The 19928-nt window shown below is 39.3% G+C and overlaps 1 protein-coding gene across 1 annotated transcript in view; it reads left to right on the forward strand.

Annotated features, from left to right (window-relative positions):
* Positions 1-19928, forward strand: part of ADGRB3 (adhesion G protein-coupled receptor B3) — a 918092-nt gene that overhangs the window by 380636 nt on the left and 517528 nt on the right. The window contains exons 5-6 of the mRNA XM_066604215.1: positions 5500-5664; positions 16274-16438. Of these exons, the coding sequence (XP_066460312.1) occupies positions 5500-5664; positions 16274-16438 (330 nt within the window). The remainder of the gene's footprint in view (positions 1-5499; positions 5665-16273; positions 16439-19928) is intronic.

Genomic DNA, 19928 nt, shown 5'->3' on the forward strand with positions numbered 1-19928 from the left:
GGTCGCCCATTGACTTCAATGGGGTTCGTTACTCGAAACGAACCCTCGAGCATCGTGAAAAGTTCGTCCCGAGTAACGAGCACCCGAGCATTTTGGTGCTCGCTCATCTCTACTTAACAGTCATTTGTGTGGTTGCTTGGCTCTCTCTACACCATGGGGACTGCAAACAGCATTGATGGTCTTTTGCCATTGAACCACTGTGAAAGCTGTTTTCTACATATAGCACAGCATATATGCGGGACCCAAGGCTTGTCTTGGTCGCCAATCTTGTATCTGAAGTAAAGATGATATGCCTTTTTCATTTGAGAAGTGATACTTTCTTCTGGTTGGTAAATGTCACTTCCCCACAAATATAGCAGTAATTTCCCCCGGTATTAACGCACTTTTGAGGCATTAGTGTTCTGTATTGTAAGTAAATGGATAAAATAATAACAGTTTTATGTAACAGTAGCTTAAACTGTATCCCACGACGTCTGAAATATTTTAAATGCGCAACCTTTCTGACTGGGCTCGATATAGTACACTAGTGATTAGGTGTTGAAATGTACACTGGTACTGTGGGAGTTAACATGGTGTACTGTTATGTTGGGGTTAGGTGTGAGGTAATGAGCTCAGAGGCAGTAACTGATCACATGATGGTGACATCATCACAGGTCCTGTTAGCACATGCTGTCTGGCTCAAAGTATAACTATAACTGTAAGGCTGCTGTTACAGTCCTACTGGATAATTTTACATGGTGAAACACAGAAAATAAACTATATGAAATATTTTCAAAATAAGAGCCAATAAAAAATTTTCATGTTCATATTTGTGTTCAGCACACCAAGATACTACAGATTAGGACCTTTTTAAGTCAGTAACAATTTCAGTGTTGACCAGTGTAGTGAGTGTCTGAAGGCAACAGTGAAGCATGATGAAAGTTGGAGACTTTCTTAATATTAATGGTGTTAGCCAATATCATTAAGAACTATGTTAGTAGTAAAGAAGAACAGGGAGTCCTGGAAGTGATGATATAACCCCCCCCCCCCCCCCATGCCCTGATCTCAACATCATTGAGTCTGTCTGGGACTACATGAAAAGACAGAATGATTTGAGCAAGCCTACATCCATAGAACATCTGTGATCAGTTCACCAAAATGATTGGAGCAACTTTCCTGCTGATCTCCTTCAAAAACTGTGTGCAGGTGTACCTGAAAGAATTGATGCTGTTTTGAAGGCAGAGAGTGGTCAAACTAAATATTGATCTGATTTACATTTTTCATTTGTTCATTCACTTTGCATTTTGTTAATAGACAAAAATAAACTATTAACACTCCTATTTATTTTTGAAAGTATTTTTACTTTGTAACATTTATCCACACCTTCCCAAAATGTTTGCACAATACCCTAGATGCTATGGTGATGATGAGTGAGTGTGAAGGTGAGGCAAAGCATGTAGTGTTATATAATGTATACACATGAGGTCAGAGTTGTTTTTACAACAGACAACACTACATCAGGCTAAGATGTGTGTGTTTGTATTTATATATATATATATATATATATATATATATATATATATATTATGTGGGAGGATAGCTCGGTAGCGTGCGGGTTTCGCGATATTCAGAGACGGAACACCAGCGGATGCAGTCCAAAAGCAGGTGTGACCTGCGTTTATTTTTACAACAGCAACATAAAAGTCCAACCTTAGCTTTAGGCAAACAAATAATAGTCCAAAATCCAGCTATCAGGCCGTCCCGGCCTGATCAGGTCGCACTTAGCAGGTGCAGCGCACAGCAGGGCTTCTATCCCCAGCTGGTCACACAGGCTGCCAGGGTCCAGCAGCCATCTTAGCTTCCCTGTGTCCGTGCACCTGCTATTTATGTGCACACTTAATCTGGCTCAGCCTCAGCACCTGGGCTGATTGAGCTCGCCTACACCCTGGAGTGGAGGAGGTGGAATGGATGGCCCCACTACCAACCTGCCATCCATTCCAAAAAAAACAGGCCCAGATATTTTTAAAGAACAGATCTCCAGCAACTGCTTGCTGGAGACCACATTACGCTCCTGGTTTCTTACGTCTCCGAGAGCGGGACATGACCTTCCTCCAGTCCCCTTATGCATAGTACCGGAACCTAGGGGCGACGTAGCAACCGTCCACCACTATGCTCTTCAGTACCTCATAATATATATATATATATATATATATATATATATATATATATATAAAATAATAAGTAAGCCAATATAATAATAAATGTTTGTGTCTATTATTTTTCTAAATAAATAGCCCTTTCTTTTAAATATATAAGGAAATAGCTTCAAGAGAAGGACGTCTTCGAGAAGAGCACCCTGGATTTAGTCTAGATTTTTAAATGACAGATTATCAATTTCTTTATATTTTATGTATGTTGCTGTTCATCAACTTCCCCTATAGAAGTCCATTTTTATCAGTAAAATTGTGTGATTGTTTCAAAGAGGTTTCACTGTAGAAGAGACAGGGGGGAATTGACCCAACAAAGGACCAAAGGATGTTCCACTGTTTTAAGATTCTGATGTGATAAGAGAGTCCAACAACAGGGCCAATGAGGACCATAAAATAACAACCCTATCTGGAAAAAAACACAGAATATTTTTGGATCAGTTAGAAAATAACATCTTAGTGATAATTTTTCTGATCATACAGATTTTATACCCGCCCATCCCCTTTGATCAACTTGAAGATGTTTATCAGGCCCAGCCACACATACAGACAAACCAAGGGCCTGGATAAAAACATAATAAAGAGGTCCTGCTCTTCCATTCAACTGATCAATGAGGTCCCAAGGATTTGATATTCATGGATCACTTATTGATGACTCATCTTAAAAGCTTCTGTACACATTAGACAAAAGTTATCCAAACCCGCCAAGAATAGATGACTCTTAGATATACATGAGAGTCTGCAAACTTTCTTCTATCAGATGATATCATGGAAAATAAGGGTAAGGCACATCTCAAAGTCTGATTCTTTTTAACTGAGGCAATTCATTGCCAGAGCTGTCTGGCTTTGGCTTTCTCATTTGTGAACATGAAAAGACATGAACACTTAGCTAAACTGAGAGTTCAGGCCTATGGAATAGCCAGGAGAAATAGCTGCTAGTGGAACAATCATTTGATCAACAGCTATTGAAGGTGGATGGGTGCCTAAAGAATAGGCTATCAGTGTGTTTCACCTTACAGACACTTGGTACCGTAGCCAAGCACAGAGCAAGAACTTTGTTATACCCACTCTGAAACAAATTACCCACTTATCTTGCAGTCTACACTGTAGGCATTCTTCAAGATATTTCTAAGAACTATATCTTTTGAACCATATACATGTAGCTGCTAGTGAATGCAGAGCTAAGAAGCAGGAGACTCTGAGCTCATCTATGGTATATTTAGGTTCATGGAAGTGCAATTGTGCAGAAACAGCATGTGCTATGTATATAATCACAGTGATATCATCTGACTGAACTGTCAGACCCTCAACACGGACTATATTGTGAGAACATAACACAAACATCTGTACACACAGCACAATAAATCTGTGCAGCGTCTGCCAGCATCTTCTAACCTAGAGTACCCTTACTATGAACAGAAGCAGCAACCACTCTGCTAACAGGGAGCAAACTCATCCCCATTACCATATTGCCACCTTCTTCTCTTTACCTCTACTCTCTGGTGAGCTCATGGTATGAAGGAAGAATTATAGATGCCAATATGATGTGGCAACTGGCTAGGAGTAGAGATGAGCGAGCGTACTCGGCCACGCCCCTTTTTCGCCCGAGCACCGCGATTTTCGAGTACTTCCGTACTCGGGCAAAAAGATTCGGGGGGCGCCGTGGGTGAGTGGGGGGTTGCAGCAGGGAGTGAGGGGGAGAGGGAGAGAGAGAGGGCTCCCCCCCTGTTCCACGCTGCTACCCCCCGCGCCGCCACGCCTCCCCCCGCCCCCCGGTGAGCCCCGAATCTTTTCACTCGAGTACTGAAGTACTCGAAAATCGCGGTGCTCGATCGAGTAATTACTCGACACGAGTATACTCGCTCATCTCTAGCTAGGAGCACTGTGGCTGGCATTGTGGTGGGTCAATGCCACCAGCATTGTGGTGGGCCACTGTGACCAGCATTGTTGTGGGCCACGATGACTGGCATTGTGGTACTGTGATTGACAATGTGGTAAGAACCTGTGTTAGCATTGTGGTGTAAGGGCTCACACTCACTTGCGATAGCATTTTTGCCATGTTGCGAGGCAGCGTTTTTTTGTATGACTTTGAAATGCATTGAGTCTAATGTAGCTGTGCTCATTTGCAATGTTTTCACGTCAGCGAGGTTGTGTTTTTTTCTCACGTGCTATGGTCCTTTTTCTTTGCGATGTGCTATTTTCCTCTCGCTCATGTAAGTCAATGGAGTGCTGTAATATCGCATCACAGAACGCATAACACGTGTGAGAATGCAATGCGATGGTGCTATGCTTTCTGTGTGGAATAGGAAGTTTGGACTAAAACAAGACCATAAAAAAAACGCAAGAGAGGCATTAAATACTCCTACCATGCGATGCGAGTTTGCAGAGAACAAAAACGCATCGCAATCACACAAAATACACAAGTTCGCCCCTGTGATATCGCTGTGATTTGTTTCTCGCAAAAACGCTATTGCAAGTGAGTGTGAGTCCTAACACTGACAGGTATTATGGTGGGGCAATATGGAAATGTACAGCAAAAATCTTTTCCCCACTTTTATGCTTCTTAGGGCTCATACAGACGAGCGCTTTTTTCGTGCTGTTTGCAGCGCAAAAAGATTGCTGCTATAGAGCTGAAAAGATCGCGTGAACGGGCTACTTCGTGCTGCTAGAAGTAGCCCATGCACACGACCTGAGGTGCCTGCTGTGTGCTTTCAAGGCTCCCATAGGAGCCTATAGAAAGCATGCAGCAAAGATAGGATGTGTTCTATCTTTGCGTGCACCACAGAGCTAACATGCGAATTTGCACTCGCATCTCCTATCCTTTTAAGATGCGCTAATTCAGCGTGTCTAACAAGCACCCATGCGAACGCTTCTATAGGAGCCCATTGATTCCTAATAGTAGCGCATTTTGTGTGCTGTTAGGAGAAAATAAGCACTCGTCTGAAAGAGCACTTATTATGAGTGCAACCTATGGTCCAGTGCATCCTATAATCCAAAAATCACAATAATCGCTTGCATATGCACTGCAAAACATGAATTTTACGGACAGCCTCTGAGTCCATGCACACAGTGACTCCAAAATACTTTTACTGACCAGTTTACATCATGCACTTGAATTTATTTATGGACTACAAAACAAAATTTTCCGTCCAGTAGATTCGAACAGTTTGCTGTGAAATTATGAGACGTGCTTCAGTTATTTATATTGTGTGTCTTTATACTTCTGTTTTGCTGCGTAGTCATTTATGAAATCCTGGCTGAAGTGTCCGCTGCTGTATTTATAGCCATCTATGTTTGTTTGTTTCATATCCAGTTGATGGCCTATGGCAGGAATGGAGTGCTTGGAGCCAATGCTCAGTTACTTGTTCCAATGGCACACAGAAGAGACAGAGAGAATGTTCCCCAGCATCCCACGGTGGCTCGGATTGTAAAGGACCTTATAGTGAGACAAGAGAATGTCATAATCAGGACTGTACAGGTAAACATTTGGACATCATTTAATACATGATATGACTTTGGAGAACACTATGAAATCCAATATATTATCTCATGTAGCTTTTATGGGTGAAAAGAGAATAACATTGTAGAAATATATCAGTTTAATAGTTTTTCATACCACAAGATATTGTGTTTTTATAGCTAGAATGATACCATCAATTTTAATATGTGAAACATTTTGATATTGCTGGAAAAGTGCAGTATAGGGATGGCAAAGAAAGTAATCTGTGATAAATATTAAAGTGCATCAATAAATGTATTCATTTAGTACCAAATTAGATGAAAGGGACTCTTTCATCTTTTCGCAATTATTTTATTACATGGGGCCTCCTCTGGTGGTTTATGGATTTAAGCTATTATAGTTTGCAGATGAACACTATGATTTACATGAACAGCATGTGTGTGAAGCTGTCATATTTCTGTTTACATAATTATAGAGGATATAACCCCATTTTGAGGGTCATTATCATAATAATTAATTATGTTCCTGATGTTAACGTGCATTTCAGAATCAGGACATGCTAATTTTGGCAGAGGCAAAATGTTTTGCACATTTTATGACTGATATCACCATTACATTTGACCTTTTAGCCTATGGGAATACAAATAATTATAACATGTGTACTTCCCCTTCCTAGGTTTATATGGCTTATTAAAAGTCAGCTAGGTTACACTCCAGGGATTTGTTTTTGCTAATAATTAGTAAGATACCTGGAACTTTGGTTCCCCTTTGGCCATCAGTAGCTGCTAGTGCTGTGTTTTAAATTAGCACATGAATTTCATAGTGCTATACACACTTGTCAAAGGTCAAATCACATTTTTTTCTATATTAAATTTGTATTATAATATATAGTACATTGAGCTGTGCATCATTTTACGATATGATATATATGCAGTTAAATTACAATCAGGAATTGACTGGCAGATTGTAGTCTGTGGTGCAAGCACAAAGCAGTAGTCCGTAAGTAGCTGCACATCTTTAACCTGCTAATGTCCACCTGTCGTAAGACAAACACAATGACAGAAGCTCATAACATAAATACGGGGCCAGAATCATGCTCTATACATATATACTTACCAGAAATAGGATTAAAACAAATACTTCATCAGAAGCAGGATTGTAATGCAAATACAGCACCAGAACTGAGCTTATAATGTAAATGCAGCACCATAGCCAAGCTCATAACATAAATGCAGCACCAGAACCAAGCACATAGCCTAAATACACTGGCCCCCAAATTAACATATGCCCCGTGCCATAACTTTTGATTAGAACATGGCACCCACACTCTGCCCCCTGAATGCAAAAATGAGTAGAAATAGCTGTCACCTCTCTTATTCTATCATCCAGCTGCTGGCATAAAGTAGGTCTGACATCTTCTGACCAGGCTCCTGTGGGAAGACGCATCTGGCGTGATGATGCCATTGCACTACTTGTGTAACCCACCTTAAAATGCAGTAGGGAGTCGAACAGAGCTCTCCCCTCTCTGAAGCAATGCTAGCATAGAAGTGGTCCTCAACACACACTATTAATTGGTCGTCTGACAACCATTGTATGGTAGTGCCTTGTCATACGAGTTTAATCCGTTCCGTGACAGAGCTGTTAAGCCAAAAAACTTGTATGTCAAAGCACTTTTCCCCATTGAAATAAACTAAAACGCCATTAATGCGGAACACATTAATGGTGTTTCAATTTATTTCAATGGGGAAACTAACTACAAGTAAAAAAAAAATCAATACTCACCTACCGCCAGTGTTCCGCGATGGTCTGTGGCACTGCTGCAAGCTGTGCCTCCTCGACGCCAATAGAGCATTGCTTTCTGGATATGAGGCTTGAATGACCCCGCCGCCAGCAAGCTAATGCTCTGATTGGTTAATTCACTACCATGTCAGCCAATAAAAGCTGGACGCAACTGCAGCACCGCCGACCATAGGTGAGTAATTAGACCCCCCCTGAGCCTCAGCTTGCAAGCTGCTTGACTTGCAAGCAGGCTCATAACCCGAGTTTTTACTCTTAAACCAGAGCAAAAATTTGAGAGAGAGTCTGCTCGCAAGTCAGAAAACTGGCAAGCTGAGGCACTCGCATCCTGAGGTACCACTGTATTTTAAAAATGTTGAATGCTGAAACTATAAACCTATGGAAAACTACTAATTGGTTCCAAAGGCTCCAATATGTCACCCCCTCCCCCTCAAAAAAAAGTAAAAATAGAGGAAAGATATTCACAAAAATAATAAAGATGAAGTAAGTCTTTATATATAGTAATCAGAAGGAGATACTGGATACTGAGAATCACTCTTTACATCTTTAAGGTCTACAAAAATAATGTCCATGCGTTCAATGGTACAGTAGGATAACTGGCTAATCTTGTCTTGTTGAACTTGGGCTAGGTTCACAAAGTGTTTCTGTGTCCATTGAGCCTTTCCACATTGCGGCTTCATGTGAATTGCCAAAAACAACATTCAGAAAGAACCCTGAACAAAGCCATTACTAAAATGGATACCAAAGATACATGCTTTTGTTTCTGTTTTAGCAGGTTACCATTTGCTTTCTCCATTTTTGCTGGACAGACTAGTATAGCAAATGGAGACCAAAGCCACCATTGTTTTTTTTTGTAAATTCTTTTTTTTTATTGTTGAAAAAATAACAAGTATACATACCAATTACATTACTAGACACTTTGCAAGTACATTCTTGTTCATGAACTTGTTTGAAAGTAACAAAGTAAGCTTTTAACTTCTGAGGTTAGAAATAAGGGAGTTGCGGAGGAAGGGGATAGGGTGATGAGGGGAAGAGTAAGGGGAGGGGAAGGGGAGGTAAGGAGGAGATCCGTATGAAGTGCAATAGTACTGTAAGATACAGATTCGAGAGTTTAAGCAATTTGACAAGGAGCTAGTGAAAGGATATATGGAACATACAGTTAACAATATAAAGATATTTGATTATGCTCTATCCCATCCTGGGCGTTTTTAACAAATGAAAAGGAGCTACTTATCCAAGGCCTCCAAATAGTTTTGAATGCACCATAAGACCTACTAGATCAACTTGTAAGCTTCTCAAACCAAGAATCTTGTTGACCTTGTATAACCATTGAGTGATTGTAGGCGCTAGGGGTTGTAGCCACATTGGTGGAATTAATAATTTTGCAGCTGAAATGAGGTGTGTGATTGATTGCCGGAGGTCTGGAAATAAACACGTACTCTGAAAATAGGCAAAACAAGCCATCCACTACGTTTCAAATTATAGACTCAATCTGGTTCCAGAAGGGATGTATTAATGGGCAGGACCACCAGATGTGTGTTAGGGAGCTCACATGTCTGTTGCAATGCCAGCACAGATTTGAGTCTGATAGTTTGTAAGCAAAAAGCCATTCCGGTGACTTATACCACAGTGTCAGGAGTTTGCAAGATTTTCTTGTAATCTGACGCATTTAGAGTAACCATGTGAGCTGGCCAAGACCGCCTTTAATTCCCCATCTGTTAGTCTGCGATTAAGCTCTATTTCCCAGGATTGAATTATGTAGGCCTCGCAATATCCTGTGAAACTATAAACTTTCTTTTCAGGAGAGAAATGTTTCTACTCTGGCTATATTGGGCTGCAACTATTCGCTCCAATTCAGTTAGAGGATGGAAGAATGGGAAGCTTTTGTTAAATTTAACTAGAGTTTTAGTTAAATGGATTCTATGTAGTTGATTGAGAGGGGGGCTTCTCACCTCAGAGAGAAGACTGTTGGTGAGTAGTGAGTTCTTTGAGACCAGAGATTAGCTATAGTAATATTGCTAAGGAGTGACCAAATCTGTCTTGTATGGTTGTCAAGATTTGTTTTAAAGCAGTCAGAAATGAGATTTAGAGGAGCTATAGGGGATGGATTGGGAGGAAGCTCACGTTTAAGGGAGTCCCATACTTTACAGGATCGAAAAAGCCTTTTTATAGGTTTTCTGTGAGGGAAGCCATAGGTCTCTGGGTAAGGTTGCTCCATAAGTGGCCTGGGCTAAGGAGCTTACTTTTTGATTTTTCAAAGGTTTTGCCAATTCCATCCATCTATTTAATTGTATTGCTTTATAGTATTGAGATATGTCTGGGAGACTTATTCAACCCCTTTCCTTTGCCTGAACCAAGAGTTAATGAGCCACCCGAGGTCTTCTGTGATTCCAGATAAACCTGGATAAGCTTGATTTAATGAATTTGAAAAAATGAGCTGGAAGGTGGATCGGGATCATTTGTAGCTTATGTAAGATTTTGGGGACTATGGATATGCACCATTGGTTTTTGACTAACGAAAGCTTATGGTGCTGTCTGGGGTTCCACCTGGAAACCATTTTGGTAATCCAGATGGGGCCCGGAGACAGAAAGGCTGGGTGCATGCAGAAACACAATGTGAACCTAGCTACAATGGAATTTTGCCAATTTCTAGTGTTCAAAGGAAAATTTCCACAATGCTTTTCACTGTGCTGTGGGATTCTCTCTGGAGGTGCCTTTACAGCTTCCAACATCAGCATCGTGATGGAACCCCTGAACAGAAATGATCAGATCCATTCATTGTCATTAGTAAAATGGACATCACTTTGATGTGTGTTTTACAAGGTTTCTGTTCATTTCCGTTATATTTGGTTTGTAGAATAACATAGTTGACTAAGCTAATCTGTACTCCAAATATAACGGAAATTAACAGAAACCTTGTAAAATGGACAACAACATGATGTCTGTTTTACTAATGACAGTGATTGGCACCGTTTGTTTCCGTTTGGGGTTCCATCAAATTCTCAATTTCAGCAGCTGTAGTAAAACCAGGCAGCCAGAAAATTATTCAAAGGTGCAGTCAGTCCAGATCTTCAGCCTACACAATTGGAAGACCCAGCCCCTCAGTGTGTAGCCAGCATATGCAGATGATTGGCTGGACCTTTCAGCCAATTGCCTGTGCTGAAGATCAGAACTGAGAACAATAAAAATTGAAGCTTTCCCTAGTGCCCTTTAGTTCAATTGGAGCACCAGCCCAGGGGTACATGCCCCCCCCCCTCCCTGATTAGAATGCTGTAAATAAATTGAAGTTCATAATTCCATTACAAATAATATATCTATTTTATGCTAAAAACGTACACAGAAAGGAAAACAATATCTTAACTCCTTAGTGACAGGTGGAGGACCATTAAAAACTATTTCAGGGACTTACAGTTGAAAGTATGCTTAGGGTATGGTAAATACTACCAGCTTCATGAGCCACGCCAGAAAGACAGTGGGAGATTACGGAAGTAAACAAGTGTCTGAAGGGTTGATGCATTTGAGTTCCTGGAGAACTGGGAGGACTACTGTTAGCCACAGATTCTACCATAGGGCTGGGCTGCTAAAACTTAATATCCCATCATCTATAGTACATAATATCATTAAAAGATTCAGAGAATCTGGAGAGATTTATAATGCACAAGTGACAAGGCTGATGCTCAGTACTGGATGCTCGACATCTATGGGCCCTCAGACAGAACTGCATTAAAAACAGACATGCTTCCACAATGTAAATAACTGCATGGGCTCATGAATGCTTTCAGAAATCATTATCTGTAAACACAGTTCACCGTGCAATCCACAAATGCAAGTTAAAGCTGAAGCTTGCAAAGATGGAGCCTTATGTCAATGCAATCAAAAAACACAAACATCTTCTCTTGGCCAAAGCTCACTTAAAATGGACTAAGGCAAAATTAAAAACTGTTCTGTGGTCAGATTAATCAAAATTTGAAATTCTTTTTGGAACCTATGGACACCGTGTTCTACAGACTCAAGAGGAAAGGGACCATCCATCTTGTTATCAGCATGCAGTTCAAAATAGTGCATCTCTAATGGCATAGGGCTGCATTAGTGCCTATGGCATGGGAATTTTACACATCTTGAAAGGCACTAACAATGCTGAGCAGTATATAGAGGTTTTAGAACAACATATGCTCCCATCCAGATAATGTCTCTTTCAGGAAACGTCTTGCATATTTCAGCAAGACAATGCTAAACCACATACTGCCTCCATCACAACAGCAGGGCTTCGCAGAAGACTCTGGGTGCTGAAGTGGCCTGTCTGCAGTCTGAACTTTTCACCAATAGAAAACATTTGGCACATTATGAAACAAAAAGTCTGGCAAAGAAGACCCAGGACTGTTGAACAGCTAAAATCTTATATCAGACAAGAGTGGGAAAACTTTCCCAGAACTCCAGCAATTGGTCTCCTCACTTCCTAGACATTTAAAGACTATTATGAAAAGAAGAGAGTGTTTTACACAATGGTAGACATGGTCCTGTCCAAAAGTTTTTGAGATGTGTTGCAGCCATCAATTTCAAAATTAGATTTTTGTTTTTACTGAAATGGAAAGATGTCTCACTTTCAACTTTTAATATGTGTTCTATTGTAAATAAAATATGGTTATAAGAGATTTTTTTTCTTTACTTTTTTTTTACATTTTACATAGCATCCCAACTTTTTTGGAATTGGGGTTATATAACAGAAGCCACTTACAATTTTCTTTACTAAGGCAAATAGATGAAGTCGCAAATTACAATGGAGGATTTTTTTTACTATATGGATATAAACTGGGAAACTGAAACCTACAGATCTTATAAAGGAAATGAGTTTCTGACAATAACTAAAGTTAATTACCTTTCACAACCTATACCCAACCAGAGGGACAACAATTTTAGTCTGAATATTAACAAACAGACCTGACAGAAAAACAGAGGTGCAGATCAGGGGGCACCTGGGAAATAGTAACCATAATATAATACATTTCCACTTGTCTTTCAATAGGGAGTTTTATAGGGGCGCTACAAAAATACTTAGGAAGGCAAAGTTCAATTAGCATAAAGATGCCCTTAACCTTATCGACTGGAACAATGTCCTCAGAAATAAAAATGCAGCGAATAAATGGAACATTTTTAAAACCATCTTAAATACTCACTGTGAGCAGTTCATACCTCACAGAAATAAAAGGGTTATGAATAAGAGAAAATCAATGTGGCTCAATAAAGATGTAAAGGTGGCAATAAAAAACAAAAAGAAAGCATTTAAACTACTAAAACAAGAAGGCAGCGAAGAAGCACTAAAAAGCTTCTTCACTGCCTTCTTGTCTGGTAGTTTAAATGCTTTCAGAAGGAAAGTAGAGGAGTAAGAGAAACAAACTAAAATGTTTCTTCACAAATGCACAGAGCGTGGGAAACAAACAAGGAAAATTGGAGCTCCTAACGCAGGAAGAGGAATATGATGTCATAGACATCACGGAAACATAGTGGGGTGATAAACATGATTGGAATACAAGGCTTGACAGAAACAACTTATTTATAAATAACAGATTTAATAAAAGAGGAGGAGGTATTGCATTGTATGTTAGGAAAGGATACTTCTCCACAGAGATTCAAGATTTAGAGCATATTAGTTCTGCAAAAACTGCTTGAGTAAGAATACAAGAAGAGAACAACAGAAATGACACTATCGTAGGCATTTATTATAGGTCGCCTGGACAAGCAGAAGATATGGATGAACTTTTTATACATCAGATGGCTAAGTTATCAAAAAGCACAACATTGGGGTTTTTCCCCATGGAAAATAAATGGTTAAGGGGCGACTATGTATAAATACATGCAGGGACAATACAATGATGTCTCCGATGATCTGTTTATACCCAGGACTATGATGGTAACAAAAGGTCATCCTCTACGTTTAGTGGAAAGAAGGTTTCACACCAACATAGAAGGGGGTTCTTTACTGTAAGAGCAGTGAGACTATGGGACTCTCTGCCTGAGGACTTGGTGATGCAAAAATGTGTTTAAGAGGGGACTAGATGCCTTTCTAGAGTTCTATAATATTACAGGATATAGAAATTAAATAACCAGCGGAGTTGTTGATTCATGGAATCAGCTAGGAACTTTCAAAATGTTGATCCAGTTTGAAATGTTGATTATTCTGACTGTCACTATGGAGTTGGGAAGGAATTTCTTTCCCCCAAATGGGCTAAATTGGCTTTTGCCTCATTGTTTTTTTTGCTTTTTTTCTGCCTTCCTCTGGATCAACAAGGCGGGTGGAAACAGACTGAACTAGATGGACATTGTCTCCCTTAGCCTAACATACTATATTACTATGTATTACTTGATGTCCCTATTGGGGATCACAATCTAAGTTGACGTATTAGAATGGTTTTGAAATATGAAGGGAAGCTAGTGTAACATAGTACAGAAGGCCAAAAAAACATGCCCATCCAGTTCAGCTTATTATCTCCAATGTTGATCCAGAGGAAAGCAAAAAAGAAAACCCAATGAGGTAGAAGCCAATTTTACCTTTCTAATGATTATAACATATAATATTGCATCGCTCAAGAAAGTCATCCGGGCCCTTCTTGAACTCTTTTATCGAATTTGCCATCATTGCATCCTCAAGCAGAGAGTTCCATAGTCTTACTGCTCTTACAGTAAAGAATCTCTTTCTGTGTTAGTGTAAAAACCTTCTTTCCTCTAGACACAGAGGCCCCCATGTTACTGTCACATTCCTGGGTATAAATAGATTGTGGGAGAGATCTCTGGGGAGAACCCACATAAACACAGGAAGAACATACAAACTGCAAGCAGATGTTGGCCTTGGTGGGTGTGCTTTTTTCAATTCAGAAAAACTGAAAGCAAATGGAATGGAGTCAAACTAAACTCAAACTGAGGGTGAAGTCACACGAATGTATATCGGCTCGGTTTTCACGCCGAGCCGATATACGTTGTCCTCGTGCAGGGGGGGGAGGATGGAAGAGCGGGGAGCAGAAACTGAGCTCCCGGCCTCCTCTCTGCCTCCTCTCCGCCCCTCTGAAGAGGCAAGGTGGGGGCGGGGCTAAGTTCTGAGAATTAGCCCCACCCCCGTGCCACCTCTCCCCATTGCAAATAGCTTGGCGTGAAAACCAAGCCGATATACGTTCGTGTGACTTCACCCTGAGAGCAAAAAAAAATATTGCTCTCTAAGGGTCCCATTAGCTTCAGTTATTTTATTTAAAAAATGGAAAACAAAAACTGAGGGACAGACACAGATGTGAAACCACCTTAATATTCTCAAAACCTACACTAAAGATTACTATAATTAAACCTTTTGTGAATTCAACTATAACGTTCTTATAAATTCTTGAAGTAAATGAAAAAACTCTATCACATTATTTCTCTCATTTGACTTAGATTATCTTGTTCTAACAAATGATAGTCTTTGCTGTACTTTTTGACTTCTGGTTCTCTTGCTGGTTTTATGAAAATATGAGGCTCTTTTTCTAAAGCCAGGAAAAGGGAAACTACTGCATAATTTGCATATCTTTAGGTTCTCTTTCTTTAGGGTCCTTTCACATGCCAATAATCATCCCAGCAATTCTTTTACACAGAATCAATAATCACTCAGTGAATTGGGTCGGAGCAGGCCAGAGATTGCTTTGTTTGCACACCTCCATTCACAGTAAACAGGCAGTCGTCAAGAGTTGAACAACTGCCTGTTTACACAGGCTGATTATCATTTGATTTTCATACCTACTTAAACTGAACAACGAACGATAAGCAAACTAATTATTGTTCATCATTCAGTTGCTGGCAGCATTTAAACTGAAAATTATCATTCAGATTCCTGCGATCCTATGAGAATCTGACCAATAATTGTTCAGTGTAAAAGGACACTGAGTGTAAGGTTAGAAATTGACGTTTTTGCAGGAAGTGGTATAGTTAGCATAGTTTTTGTTACCTTTAGATAAATTCCTATAGTTTTTTCTGGTTAAGTTTCTTGATTATTAAGTCTTGACCAAAAATTTAGAAATGTTCAGTTATTTCACATCTGCATTAGAACCTCCGGTTGGAGATTTTGTCACAGATCCAGCTCAAAATACTGGAAGAAAAAGTGCTGCATGCAATGCTTTTTCTTCTGTCCCAAAAGCTGGGCAATTGGATGGAAACTGAATGGACCCCATTATAGTCAACGGGGTCCGCTTGGCGCTGTTTGGTTCCATCCGGAAAATGAACAAAGCAGGAAAGTGGAATCCCAAAGCAGGTGTGAAACCACCCTTGCATCTTTCATCGATCTTTGCTTTTGATGGCTGCTATAATTGATGTGACACCAATTGACATACGGAAGCAACTTCCTTTTAGATTCTATATTTCACATACAATTCAAAGGCTTTTGAACTGATTGACCAGACTGCCAATAAAGGCATCACTGGTGTGGAAGTTATATTTTATGGTGTTGAAATTTGCTTGGTGAAATAACTGATGATGCTCATATTAACTTTTACCATTTTTAAACTCCGGACTTCAAAACGTTTTTATTTTATATGCAATCTACCATGTTTGTTTTAACTACACAATTTTATATATTTACCTTTATATATGGATAGCACGGCAAAGTATAGTATAATATAGTACATGGAAAGAACCAGAATGTTCATTTATTGATTTTAATCAATTTCTTTAGTTTCACCTATACATTTTAGTTGTCAAGCACTAAAAAAAGATTGACATCCATTATTTATAAACTATCTGAAGCATCAACAACACAGCTCTTCCTGGGACCCATAAAAGATATATTTATAGTATGGTATTATGTTCTTGTGCCTAGCTAATGGACAGTGGAACCATTGGGGACCCTGGAGTGGTTGTTCCAGGTCATGTGATGGAGGATGGGAGAAAAGAACACGAAGCTGCCAAGGAATTGCTATTACTGGCCAACAATGTGAAGGATCAGGGGAAGATGTCCAAAAATGCAATGAGCAGAGATGTCCTGGTAAGTAGGATTGGACATTTTTATTACTTATCATAATCAACACTTAGATAATCAAATGGACAATCAAGTTTCTTTATGAAAACAGGAAAACAGGTCTCTTCACCTGCTATATGCCATTTATAATAATGGTGTCTTCTTATGTTGCAGACGGACACATGTGCTCCCATAAGAGGGAAGGCACAGATGTGACTACTACCTTTGCACCCCCTATAAGCTACATTCTTGCTTCTTAAGCTTATAACACTGTTTTCTGACAACTTAGGACTTAGAGCATATAGGTCTCCATCTTCCTTTTCTTTATACTGCATAGATCCGGTTTTCTATGTTTTCTCAAGAAAACTGCAGGGATTGCTTTCAGTATTTAAAAAGGACAACACACTGATGTTTTTCTTGAGAAAGTTTTATTAGGCCTTTTTGATCCCAGAATTAAGAATCAAAAGGATTGTCCTAATTATAGAATTGCTGAAAGCCCTTCTACAACTATCAACATAACAAATCAACATATACTCATCTCATGACAGTGCTCGGTTCCCCGTTCTGGCTTCTGTTGGAAGTTGCAGTCCTGCCCAGTTTATGGAACATCACAGGAGCTGCAGCCAATAAAAGAGCTCAGCAACAACCCCTTTACTTTGAGTGCAGACATACACTACTGTGTATGTCTATATTAGCATATCATCAGATGTCAGAGTCAAAGATCATATTAATAAAAGTTTGAGACAAAGTTCTCACTTTCACACCTTACTCTGACAACTGACACCTGACAACTGAGCTGCCTTCACTGGTCAGTATTAGCTACACTGTATCGAATAGATAACTGGATTTCCGATTACGAACAAAGTTTCATACCGTGTTAGCCAGTAGAGCTAAAGGTGATTGTTCTCAGCAAGAGAAACCAAGTAATCTTGTAGTTAGGATACCCTTAATGGCTTATAAAAATACATGATGTTATAATGAGCTTCCAAACCTACTTAGGGTTCCTTCTCAGGCTAATAGAATAGATCTGGAGACGCATACACACACACAAAAAAAAATATATATATATATATATATACACATACATATGAAAGGGCACAGACATGGTGTGATTAATTTGCACTTAAAACAATATCAGAACAGAATGAGCAGAGGAGTAAATACTTAATAAGTCCACTGATTAGAATGTGAAGGTTTTATGTTCTCTAAATTGGTGTTAGAGGTTCATCAGGCCTGTATGTTATCTCTGCTACAGAGTTCTCATATTTGCCAATGATGCATGAATCCACTTCCAATGTTTATTCTGGTATTAACAGTGTCAGAGATAGTTATAAACTGATACTCCCAAATTCTTCTGTGATGTTGAGATTTGAAGTTGCCTTTTAATATAGTAACTTTTATATGTTCTATGTTGTGTCCGTGACTGGAAAAATGCTCAGCCACTGGTAATTCTGTCTGTGCTTACACATTTTACTATTTACTATTAAAGTGAATGGGATTAAAGCAAATCCTGTTCACATGTAGAGGAAAAGAAATGCTGCAGTTTGTCTGTTGTACTGTACTGTAATTCTAACCTGTGGTTTTGCTGTAAATCAGATGCGGAAATTCTGCAACAAATCTGCATAATTTCCACAATGTGTGAATGCACCCTTAGTGTTTGTTTGCAAACTCACTAGATTACAAATTCAAATGATGTCTGACTTTGACATCTGATTTTCTTTACTAGTCTATTTTAGCATGAAAATTAAATACATTGGGGTAGATTTATTAAATAGTTTTTCCTGGGCTTTACTATTGATGATCTCTCCTAAGCTAGTGGACAGAGACGGAAGCAGACAGCTCTCTCCATAGTGCAGTGGCCCAGTTTGGTAATGGAGGCACACTTCTTATTGAATTCAATGAGAGCCATGTCTGCAATACCACCCCAGACCACTGCACTGCAGACAGAGCTGTCTGCTTTCCGCTCTTTTTTGCAGCGACAGCAGCCTGACTAACAGCAGGTCAGCTGGGATCCCAAGTGTTGGACACCCGCAAATCAACAAGTGCTTACCTATCCTGAGAATGCTTGACACTTACCAATAAAGAAATTAGATATGGAAGTCAGACATCATTTGAGTTTGCAAGCAAGGTAGCTAGCAAACAAACACATACATTGCTGCATCTTTATTTAGACTCTTGTTTTATACACTAGTCTAAGTGAACTATGCATTAGCATTCCTGCCACAAATGTATTAAGAGTTTTGTGTTTCCTAGTCACATCTGGAGGCACCTCCATTCGCCATATGCAAGCCTACACCAGTTCTCAGCTACCATAGGTTTCTGCTTTAACGTATGACAGTTTTTGACATATAGTATAGTAAATATCATGAGCCATATGGGCAACATAAAACTGCAAGAAAATTGCAATTTTGTTGCACACAAACAATAATGAATATGCCACAATCTATCTAATTCTTATGCTGCCACCGACCAGTAGAGAAAGTCAGATGTGAAAGTCCAACCAGATCATTTGACTTCATAAGACTTCATTTACATGGAATTTCTCCCACTGTCTATGCTGTGTGTTCAGGGGTTCCATCTGAAATGCTGAAAATAACATTTAGATGAAACTCTGGACAGCTCTATAGACTGTCATTACTGAGATAGAGACCAAAGCTTTCCAGTCATTTCCGGCATATTATCGAGTCAGCATAAGGTAGTCAACTATTATTGTTGTAGATGGCAATTTATTTGCTTGTATAAGAAGCTTAACAGGCTGCTTATTTAGAGCAGAAACAGTTACAATTGTCTATGATATCAACATGTTACTATCCTCATTTCGTAGCTGGCTTCTCCACTAATTAAAATGAGACATGTTTATCTAATCTAAAAGCAAACATGCAGAGATTTCTTTTTCAACATTTAATTCAAACATCTGCATGTGAAAAACAAGAGCAAAAAATTGCAGACTGTAATCTTGTTTTCAAAGGTTGCCACCTGCTGTTAATAGAATATTTTACAAATGCATCCATGAAAGGAATAACATAATGTGTCTTTATGGTGATAATTTGTTAGTTAAATAGCAGGTAAAATCTTGGAAGAACTGATTTGAGATTCAAACAGCAACATAGTATGCCTGCTGTTTGATCTGTACTGTCATCATTAACCTTCCAAAGGCGCAGCATTGCTAATCAAGCTATAGTAAAAATGATGCAATAATATATATATATATATATATATATATATATATATATATATATCGGCAATGTGTAAAATAAATCAAATTATACATTTCTACCAACATTAATATTATCAGTGTTATTCTTAACCTAATGCTAACTCTATTATCATTAGGCTTAACATCCCTTTCTCGGCATAAATCCTTGGAGTGACTTCTAATGCCCTAAGAGAGGCACCTGTCCTGCATTGGATGCAGCTAAACTCCCCCCTCCTCCCTTTTTTTGCCGAAAGCTAAGGCTATTTTCCGGGAGGGTATAAATTTGGTCGCCAATTTTGGTCACGTATGTCCTATTTTTTC

The sequence above is a fragment of the Eleutherodactylus coqui genome, chromosome 1 (genome assembly GCF_035609145.1).
Source record: "Eleutherodactylus coqui strain aEleCoq1 chromosome 1, aEleCoq1.hap1, whole genome shotgun sequence".
Taxonomy (NCBI): Eukaryota; Metazoa; Chordata; class Amphibia; order Anura; family Eleutherodactylidae; genus Eleutherodactylus; species Eleutherodactylus coqui.